Source organism: Lepidochelys kempii, chromosome 3 (assembly GCF_965140265.1).
Source record: "Lepidochelys kempii isolate rLepKem1 chromosome 3, rLepKem1.hap2, whole genome shotgun sequence".
NCBI lineage: Eukaryota > Metazoa > Chordata > Testudines > Cheloniidae > Lepidochelys > Lepidochelys kempii.
The window spans coordinates 166,201,164-166,212,063 of record NC_133258.1 but is presented as its reverse complement, the minus strand read 5'-3'; the positions used below and the strand labels follow the sequence as shown (position 1 = coordinate 166,212,063).

The 10,900-nt window shown below is 50.0% G+C and overlaps 1 protein-coding gene across 4 annotated transcripts in view; it reads left to right on the top strand.

Annotated features, from left to right (window-relative positions):
* Positions 1-5,426: 5,426 nt before the first annotated feature.
* Positions 5,427-10,900, top strand: part of VASH2 (vasohibin 2) — a 68,901-nt gene continuing 63,427 nt past the window's right edge. The window contains exons 1-2 of one of the 4 annotated variants that reach the window (XM_073338932.1): positions 5,427-5,513; positions 6,220-6,668. In XM_073338932.1, coding sequence (XP_073195033.1) covers positions 6,393-6,668 — 276 coding nt within the window. In that variant the 5' untranslated portion in view covers positions 5,427-5,513; positions 6,220-6,392. Of the gene's footprint in view, positions 5,514-5,552; positions 5,761-6,219; positions 6,669-8,580; positions 8,587-10,900 lie in introns of those variants that run through there. The other 3 variants (XM_073338933.1, XM_073338934.1, XM_073338935.1) reach the window with 3 other exon arrangements.

Sequence of the window (10,900 nt, the reverse complement as noted above, 5' to 3'; positions counted from 1 at the left end):
TGACTGCGTGTTTGAGTGGCTGCTTTCAGAGAACTATCCACAATGACTCCAAGACCTCTTTCTTGAGTGGTAACAGCTAATTTAGACCCCATCATTTTAGACGTAGAGTTGGGATTGTATTTTCCAATGTGCATTGCTTTGCATTTATCAACATTGGATTTTGAACATTGAACAATGCCATTTTGTTGCCCAGTCGTGCAGTTTGGTGAGAACCTTTTGTAGCTCTTGGCAGTCTGCTTGGGGCTTCACTAACTTGAGTAGCTTTTTATCATCTGCAAATTTTGCCATCTCACTGTTTACCCCTTTTTCCAGATTATTTATGAATATGTAGAACAGCACTGGTCTCAGTGCAGATCCCTGGGGGGACACCACTCTTTACCTCTCTCCATTCTGAAAACTGACTATTTATTCCCACCCTTTGTTTCCTATCTTTTAACCAGTTACCAATCCATGAGAGGACCTTAGGATGTACCTGTATGGCACAATAATTCTGCATTGAAACAGTTGATTCAATTGCTTGTTCTTTGGGGTTCTGACCCCCTGTTCTCCCCATGGGGTGACAGAACCCTGATTGTCACATCTGACGTTTAGGCTCTGTCTCAGCCTTTCACACAGATGTATCGTGCAGCCAGCCCAGCTCAGGGAGCAGTGGGGACAGGTGATCTCATCCTGTCAAACTAAGCAACATGGGTCTCATTGAGGCTCAGATGGAAGATCCCATGCATCACCTGGAGGTAAGAACTGTTCACTCTTCCTGCCACTTGGGGCTCTTGCAACAAACTGGGGGCTCCTGCTACATATCCTGGTTGGGAGCTTTCCCTATCCCTGGATCCCAGCCCTGGTACAGAGACCTATTTCTCATCATGATATCCTCATTTTATTCTCAGAGGATGTGTCCAGGATCCTGGATAATGTTTTCTGCAGGAGGTTTGAACGGGGAGAGATCAACCTGGGTCTGCAGGGTTCATGGGAGCAGCCACACTCCAACCCTCCACCTGGAAGCTGCTGAAAATTGCTTACCTAGGACCCATGAAGTTCAGCCCCAGTTTGAGGCTCCACTCCTGAGGTCCTATTGGAGGAGTCCCAGAGAAGCTAATTGGCCCTCTGGCCCTGCGCAAGGAAGCAGCAGGAACAGGAAGCTGACTGAACACCAGGGCTGCTCCCTGTCCTGGACCGTGTCCTGCTTGTTTCTGCTGCCACTCCCCTGGCTTGATTTTCTGGCATCTGATTTGTGGTTGCGATCACAAGTTTGTCTTTTGCTTCTGATCTTCCCGTATCCTGACCCAGCTGACTCTTGACTCCTGTCATGTGAGTGTGGACTCTGGCTCTGTCCAGAAGATCTGTCTGCCCTTGACCCAGCCGTGACATTGACTTTGTACAATTTCTCCAATGCTCTTTTTTGCTGTCCGGCAAGATACACCAGTCCCTTGGCTCCCAAAGTCCTAGTTGCCTGCTATTTAAGGGCTGAGGGGTGGTGCTTGTATTGTCCCCACCCCCGCCCCAGCTGCTTTTCCTATGGGGAGCTCCCATGAGCAGAGGAGAAATCTGCTCTTCTCTTAGGCTCCGTCCCAGCAGTAATTCCACCCACCCTGGCCTCAGCTCAGCTACTTTGTTTACCTGGGATCAGGAATCACTTTTGAAGCCCTTAGCCTGTGGGTGGAGGTGAGAGCAGAGGCTGAAGCTCCTCCAGTTTCCACCAAAGAACACCACCCTGTCTTTCTGTGGTCTGACTAGGGCTCACCATCCATCTTGGAGGTGAACACCAGATGGGAGCTGATAGATTGTCCTTGGTGGGCCATGTTCTTGTGTGTGATGGAGCTGTGTGCCAGAGAGGACCAGAAGCAGATGCACCAGGCATGGCCAGGACCGGGCTAAACAGCCTGTAATGCTAGGTGAGTCAAACCATGGCCACCTATAGACACGTTGGGTATCCAAGGGGTCTGAATCTGGGCCCTTCGCTGCCAAGAGCACAATTCACTCCAACTTGAGTCATTACGGTAGTGACCCCTGCCAGCCCCCTCTGGTGGAGGGTCAGTATTATCTCTGTTAGCTGGCGCACAGGGATGGAAAGCAACTGGCTGCAAGGTCTCACACAACATCATTGAGAGAGGCAGGAAGGAAGCATGGTACTGATACCAGTCCAGCTCCAACCACTAGACTCCACCCACTTCCAAAGCCAGAGAATCCAGGAGCCCTGACTCTGACAGCTAGGTCTTAAATGACAAGACCAACCTCCCTCCCACTCAGGAAGCCATAGAAGGGACCATCTGCTGAGCTCCCCTTTGCAGTGTCACTGTCAGAGACCATTGCTAGTGAGGTGCCAAGTGACTGAGCAGGGAACTCCTTGAGAGACTCCTAGAGACTTGCAGGTATTTCCCTATGACCCTCTGGGAGCCGTGGAAAGAGAGCTGTATTGAAGACACTCTCCTGCTCTAACAAAGGGTGTCTGTTCTCCTAGATAGTCAGCCAGTGGGGCCAGTTTGCAGAACATGGAAGAGCCGTTTGGCGATGGGTTGGAGGATTCACCATGTAGGTGGCAGCAGCTGCAGTGCCTGGGGTCCCCATGGGCCAAGCCTCCACTCCTGACACTCCAAACTAATCTCCCCCTGCTCTCAGGGGGGGCGGTCTTTGGCATTAGCTGCTGGGCCTGTGTGCCTAGGCAGAGGGCTCAGGTATTTCCATCAGGCTGCTCAATGGCAAATGCAGCCATCCACAGAAGTGAAGAAGAATGGAAGTGAAAGAGCAAAACTGGACCATCCGCTGAGATGCTGCAATCAAGTGAGCAGAGCTGGGGAGAGAAGAGGGAGAACTCAAAGGTGGCTGGTGGCAGTAGGGAGGAAAAGCAGTTTGGGAGCTAGGAGAGTAGAAACAAATAGTTAATGATGAATACTGTGGGCTTTGTCTTGTGTGGTAAAGGGTTAAAAATGGGTCTCTTTACTATCACGCTAAACTTTAAAATAGCCGCGTATGATGAAAGGGCAGGTCCATAAAGGTAAGAGGTCAGTCTAGGGGCTTGAAGTCCCAGATTCTGTCCATATTGCATACTTCTACCAGCTGATCTCAACCCAACCAATCCCTGAGGTGGTAGCTGTAGTGAACTCTTGTCCTCTTTTTCTGGAGTAGAAAAAGGACACGATACATGTGGCCAAGGAAATAGAGAGGCATGGGGGTCACTTGCAGTGGTGCCTGTTAATATGGCTTTTGTGGGGGAGCACGGCAGGTTACTTTGGACTAGGTAGCAGCCACATGTCTCCAAACCTGCACATCCCAAGGCTCCAGAGACCTCTCTCCAGATCCCAGAGCTTCCTCAGAGTCCTAAGGAGCCAGATGGAATCTGGCCTCTCTCCCCCCACCTCAGCAGTCCAGAAAAAGTTATTTGTAGACATGTTATGTGTCCTCTCCTGCCACACTCCCCTGTTGGTGACTAATGCAGTCACAGAGTCCAGGCTCAGTGTCATGCATTCCTCTGGGCTGTGACAAGCAGGAGGACTTGAGCTGCAATGGATCCTCCTGTTCATGGGCTGAGTGGGCAACCTCTCTACGGCCGTATCTGGTTTCCAGCCCACACGCACTAAGGAGGAGGTGATGGACTTACCCCAAAGGTGGGTGTGGGAAGAAGCAGAGTGAAGAGGTGATCAGAGAGCCATCCCATGGCATTCCTCCTAGAGTCGCTCCAACAAGCACCTGGCTCCTTCCTGGCGTAGGCTGCAGCCCCTAGGTTCCGTACGGAATTTCTGAATTAACCCTCTAGAAAGCTGCCTCTGGCTCTCTACAAGCTCTCTCACAGCCCTGTCACGAGAGGTAAGGAATAAGGTCCTGCCTCCCCCAACAGCTCGGGGGAATCCTCTCAGAGAAATCAGTGCAGGGCTTTATGCATCTCTACAAACAGATCACTTTGCGTGGTGTTGTCAAGAAGCTGTACAGCTCTTTTTAGAGCAACATTAACTCCCCCAGGGATTTCTGCTCTAAATGCTCTGGGCCTGAGGGAAGGATTCTGTGGAAAACAGACCTTTCCCTTGCTCCAGTCCAGGCTCTGCTGTTCTCATGCTGCAGAGCTGATAGGGAAGGCTTGAGGGCTCCTGGAGAGCATGCTGCAACACCAGCAATCTCATGCTGCAACTCCAGCAATCCCATGCTGCCTCAGCCCTGGGGACATGTTCTCTTTCTCCCCCAGCACCTTCCAAAGGAGGGAAGAAAGGGACCAGTGAGGTGGAGTCTCTCCCTGGCTTACAGATAACCCATCCTGCAGTAACACAAGTGTGGACTCAGGGGAATACTGTGGTGCAGTGTAGATGCTCTGCAAGGTATCACTTGTGAAGGGAAACAACACTGCTCTTGGCACTGGAATCTGGGCAGTAAGGAAGAGGAGTTGGAAGTTCTCCCTGGGGAGGGGAAATGGGGAAACCTGGTGGGACGATGTGTATGACTGGAATGTTAGTGTCGCTGGTTACAACACACTGAGGTATGGGAGAGAGGGTAAAAGTGGTGGGCAGGGTGGCACTTTCAGCGGTTCTCAAACTGTGGGTCAGGACCCCAGAGTGGGTTGCAACCCCATTTTAATGGGGTTGCCAGGGCTGGTTTAGGCTTGCTGCGGCCCAGGGCCAAAGCTAAAGTCCAAGCCCCAGCACCTGGGGCCAAAGCCGAAGCCCCACTGCCTGAGGCTGAAGCCAAAGCCTGAGGGCTTCAGCCCTGGGCAATCGGGCTCACGTTGCAGCTCCCCTGTCTGGGGCTGAAGCCCTTGGGCTTCGATTTTTGTCCAAGGCTTTGGCTTTGCACCCTCACCCGCACCCGGAGCAGTGGGGCTTGGGGGGCCTCAGGCTTCGGACCCCCTCCAGGGGTCACGTAGTAATTTTTGCTGTCAGAACGGATTCAAAGTGTAATGAAGTTTGAGAGCCCCTGCTTTAGACCATGGTTCTGTGACTGGATCTGTACAGATACAAATGTCACCCCGTGTGGATCTGATTACAGGACTGAGGTTTTAGATTGTCAACTGTTTGGGACAGGGATTGTCGCTGTGAAGTGTCTTGCAGCCTGTGAGTACCAGAGAAAGCAGTAATCTACCCCCATTTAGAATGATTAGCACAGTATGTTAAATAAATGTTCCGACACAGAATACTGTGCTAGAGAATTAATCTTCATCTGCGTACAAATGTCTAACATGTAACACCCCGATTTATGATTTAAACGCACTGAACCACTGGGAGCTCCAGGCACCGAGGGCAGCTCAGCTCCAGCTCTGAGTGCTCAGATTTCTCCCGCTGGCCCCGCCCCCTGGCAGGATCACCGCCAAGCAGAACTCGGCAAAGCTTCTCAGCCTGGCTTTCCAGCTCCCGGGGCCGCCCCTCTTTGTTGCGGCAGCCAATAGGGGCGCTCGGAACGTCGGCGGCTGCCGGGTAACATGGTTACGTGTCAGAGAGTAACAATCATGGACCATGGGCTAAGGCGAAAGAGGCAGCCGCAGCAGCCCCAGCCTCCCGGAGGGTCCGTGGCGCAATGAATCCCGCTGCGACCAGGTGAGGCGGCGGGGGGGCGGACTCAGGGCAGGGGTGGAATGTCTGTTAAAGAGCGGCCGGCAGCAGCAGCAGCGGGGGAAGCAGCCAGGCAGCCACCCGCTCCCTGCCCAGCCCTCTGCTGCTGGGGATCGCTTGCGAGCGGACCCGTCTGGAGCTGAGCCTGATATAAGACTGGTCGTGCTGCAGTCTGGGTCTCTGCTGCTGGCGGCTGGCACAGAATCACCCACCTCCGAGGAAAGAGGAGAGGGTGAGTGTGGAGTGTGGAGTCTCTGGGCTTCAGTTCGAGGGGGATTCTGTTGCGTTTGCATTTTGGACTCCGGCATTGTCTGAGATTGAACCGGGTGATGCAGACAGGGATCTAGCCAGAGTGACAGCCCTAGGCGCGATATGCCGAGGGATCTAGCCAGGTCCAGGTCACTTTGGGAACCCCAGGGGTAATATGGGGAGAGAGATCTAGGTAGATTGCTATTGTCACCCTTGTGTGACGCCTGCAGGAGTTTTACAGAGAGGTGTCTCTCCAGATTGCTATTTTCCTTTTGTCTGTCAGTCTTAGTTGATATGGAAAGGGATCTAGCCATGTTGTTATCCTCTCATGTGCCAGCCTTAGGTGATGCAGTGAGCTGAATGCTTTGCATAAACTCTGCTCCTCTTCTTCTGCTAACATGCTTTCTCTTTCCCCCTCTTTCTCACCCTCTGCTGGTTTTAGATTCAGCCCACAAGAGAACAAACCCAGCAGCACTCACGCTGGCTAATTTTAGCTAATAACCACTCTGCCTAGTTGCTGTGGCAGCAAGTGAGAGATGGATAAGGCTTCCTTGTTGTGGCATTGAACTGTATACATACGTCCTACTTGGACTACTCTCGCAATTCAAACCCATCATGACAGGCTCTACTTCCAATGCCCACCACTGCCCCCATCCCAAGGGAGCCAAAGGGGGCCGGTCAAGGAGCACTCATGCACGGCCTGTCAGCACAGCCAACAACGGGGGCTCAGAAGAAGAAGACAAAGATGGAGGGGTGCTTTTCCTCGTCAATAAAAGTGGCTTCCCAATCGACGGGCAGACCTGGGAGAGGATGTGGGTGCATGTGGCAAAGGTGCACCCTGCAGGCAGAGAGATGGTGGAGACAATAAGGAATGCTGCATACCTGGCTAAAGTAAGTGGCTCTAGGCCTTGGCAGAACCCTGAGATCTCAAGAAACTTAGTACAGCAGTTGCTTTCCTCTGTCTCATGAAGTGTATGTGTACGTTATAGCTGTTATTTGCACTTAAGCTATAGTTAAAGATGCCTAAGTGTTTCCATTCTAAGCACCTGTTTTGCATCATGAATAATTTCTTGAAAACATCACCTATGGGTTTCTAGGCTTGATTTCTGCCAATATATGTATATGTTTGCAACTATTTGTTGACAGCTCTAATGCTGCACTGGCAATGCAAGTCTTCAATGCCGCAAAGGTTTTTTTGTTTTTAACAGTGAGATAACTATTGCATGTTAGTTATCTCAGTATAAAATCCTAATAGAGATAAAGCACCATATTCTATTATTTTTATTGCTTCAGCACCTAGTAGCCCCAGGCATGGACCCCATTCTTCCAGGTGGGGTACATAAACAGATCAAAAAGATGGTCCCTTCCCCAAAGAGTTAATACTTAGTTTGTAAGAAAAAAGACAACAGATGTACTTCCCCATCAGTTTGTCTGTATCCAAGGAAACAGATGATGTTGGTCAGTATGATAGGCTATGGTCTCTGCACATCAGCAGCCTAACTTGTCAAGTTTTTTTGGTAGGCATCACAGCAAAGGCGAGCTTTGAGGAAGGATTTGAAGGTGGATAATGAGGTGGCTTTGCAGATGTGTACAGGGAACGCCTCCCAAGTGTGGGGTTTAAATGGGACCCTCTAAGGGTTAACTTGGTGAAAACTCTGCTGGAAGGAACACCAGCTTCTGAAGCCTGTGGGCCTGACGGTATACCTGGGTGGAAATGGGAGAAAGCACAAAGGTGTTTATTTGAAAATTTAACAAGAGGGCAATGGTGACTGGCCTCATGGGCCCGGGTGGAAGTGGGAGGAGACCTTACAGTTCTGAATGACAGATAATAGGTAGGGTGGGGCTAGGTCGTGAAAGATTTTGAAAGGGAAGACAAATCGCTTATATTTAATGTGATAGACAAGAGGGAGCAAATGGAGGGATGCCAACAGATGGGTAATGTGACCAAAGCGATAGGCTAGAGAAATGATCTTTGCAGCAATGCTCTGAATGGATCTGAGTGGGACATTTGTGGAGGCCAGGGAAAAGGATGGTGTAGTAATCAAGATGCGAGATAACAAGAGCTTGGATGAGAGTTTTGCTGTGTGAAAAGACAAGAAAGGTCTTATTTTGCTGATGTTCTGCTGAAAGAATCTGCAAGATTTAGACGTGGACCTCTGTTTAGGTCCTCACATCCAGGCTGAGTTGCACTATAGAGTTTTCCGTGAGGTAGCTGGTAGGCAAGGTTGGTGCTATACCCTCCACCTGTGGTTGACCTTGCAGTAAAACTAAAATGCCTTGTCTCCACTAGGGTTTTAGCTAGTGCACTCTAGTTAATCCATGGTAAAAACACACTTTTTTTTTTTTAGCGGTCTAGACCAAACCTAATTTGAAAATTAGCAGGTTAACAACCCTCACTGAGAAGTGCCTTGGAGTGTTCCGGTGAATATTCGTTTTGATCTGGCAGTTAGGAGAGCATGAAAACCGCCCTTCGCACATGGACCGTGCACTCGGAACACCCCTGACACTTGAAAAGCAACGTTCCGACGGAACTGCAGCTGCGCTGTGCGCAAATGTACCATTCGCTCAGCTGCATAGTGGCCATGTTCCAGATTGAATGAGGAAGAGCTCTTAAGGGGTCCTGCCTCAGCCAAAGCAATCTTAAACCTTGACTTTACAACCGTGCTGTGGACTCTCCTGGCCTTTGAGTTCTTTATTTATGCTCTATCCCTGTCTTTTACCCTCTGTCTGTCTTCTCTGTTTAGAATGTGAGCTCATTAGGGCAGGGGCTGCCACGTACTCTGTGCAGTGCCTTGTATACCTGGCTAAAGTAAGTGGCTCTAGGCCTTGGCAGAACCCTGAGATCTCAAGAAACTTAGTAGAGCAGTTGCTTTCCTCTGTCTCATGAAGTGTATGTGTGGGCTTGTACTGTGGGGCCCCCATTCTTGGTTGGTGCCTAAGCACTATAGTAATAAACAGGAATAATAATAATTGCACAAGTTTGACATTCTCTTAATAAAGAGGGTGAAATCCTGGCCCCATTGCGTTCAATAGCAAATTTCCCACAGACTTCAGTGGGGCCAGGATTTCACCTAGAATGTGTGTTTATGAGACTTTGGCAAAGTTTAGGTCGGGGACTGGACTTCACAGCTGGAGCCCATCTCTTCCCTCCCGCCCCTTATATCTCTACTGATTTATGAATGCAAGACTGAAAAACCCTTGGTGAGGAATAGATAGTTTGCATGTAGCTTTGCATTAACATATTAGTTTAATGAACGACTGAGCTGGGGGTAGGTGGACATAGGGCATGTAAGCCATGGTGAACAGTTTAACGTTTCTGCTGGCAACATTTCCTGCTGAGACTAGCAGGTTTGTTTTGCTCTTCACACTCTGGTTGTCTCTCTGCTACTGCATTAGTAATCATACTGTATTTAACTATCTGTCTACCCTCAGAGATTATGGCTTTGATTCTCTAGTGGTGAGATCTACACTAGTGCAGATCAGGAGTTTTTACTCCTGGGAAAGAAGATTGGGATGGGCAGGGGGGAATGGTTTGATAAATGTAGTATGTGTATGAACTTCAGATGGCTAGTTATATCCCTGTTCTTTGCCTAGGTTAGTAACTAGGAGCCCTGTGCTTCTCTCTGCTCTGTGACACAGAGGTGGGCAAATTCATGGAAGGAGAAGAAGAGAAAAGGCCCAGATCCATAAAGGGACTTAGGCACTGCAATGCCTAACTTTTAGGCACCGAGAAAATCACTCGAACAACTTTGGGATCCACAAAGCCTGAGTTCGGTGCCTAGGCTTCATGTAAAAGCCAATATGCTAGGTGGGAAGATGCCTGAGCTAGCCAATGAGAGATGCCAAGAAGTGGGGAGGGCTAAGCTCCACCCTTCTGACAGAGTTCAGCACGTAAGTCTGGGCTGCAGGGAGGTGCCCATCTCTGCTTATGATTCACAACTGGGAACTCCTCTCCCGGAGTCAGGTGGCTTAGGTGCCTAAGCCGTTTCTTACAAGAATGAGTTAGGCACTTGCCTAGTGCCACACAATGGACCATTGGGATGGGGAGGAGCAGGAGGATGACCATGACCTCTTCTATAACTTTTAGCCCAGTAGTTAGGGTATTCCCCCAGGATGTGGGAGACCCCCGTTCAGTTCTGCCTTCTACTTGATAAGAAGGGATTTGGACAAGGGCTCCCCGCCTCTCAGGAGGGGGTATCAATCATTGGACTGTGGAATATTGTGATGTGGGACTCTCTCTCTGTCTCTTCCGTAGAAGTTGAATAATTAGTTAGGCCAGAGACAGGGATTCTCACTCCTTAGCTGAGTGGTTAGGGCACTCACTTGAGAGGTCTGGGATCGCTATTCAAATGCCTTATCAGACAAAGAGGGAATTGAACCAGGGTCTCCCCTATCCCAGAGATGTTACCTAACCTTTGGGCTAAAGGGAGGCTGCCTCTTCCTGTCCCCAGGCATTTTGTATGGAGTTAGGTGTACTCAGTATGCCTACTGATTGGGCCCCACAGGCAAGATAAGAGGAGGAGTGCCTATCTTCCCCCAGTTTGTGGATCACTCTGGGACTTTGATGTAAGTAAGACTTGAAATGTAAGATGACTTGAAACACTTTATTTTTAATCTGGTTTGTGTGGGCAAAAGTGGTAGTGGTCTATAGACTGTAAGACACGCACACTTTTTCCGTTCAGAATGTAGAGGGCTAGACACGGTGTGTAGGCCTTCCTGCTTAAAGCAAGGCAGAAGTGCACATGCCCAGATGCAGAAATATAGGTGCTCAGGGAACTTCTGCAACAAAAATGTAGGGTGCTGTGTGAGTTTAAGGCACCTACAGGGTTCGGCAGCCGCTGAGTGGGGTTTTTGTGGATTGTAGTGATGCCTAAATCTGGATTTAAGTTCCTCTGTGGATCTTGGCTTAAGTTTCCAGCTTTTTTCCCCTTTCCTTGAGCTTGCAGGAGCCCCTCTGTCTGAGCACTGCACCGCTGTGGCACTGCATGTGGCAACCAGGAGCAGTCACTCCCCAGGATTCTTCCCCTCGGGCTCAAACACCAGAGTTATCCTCCAGAAAGTCAGCAGTCCTGATCACCACATCACCTCCCCTGCTTGGAGGCCGTAGAGCTCAGGTGCAGCGT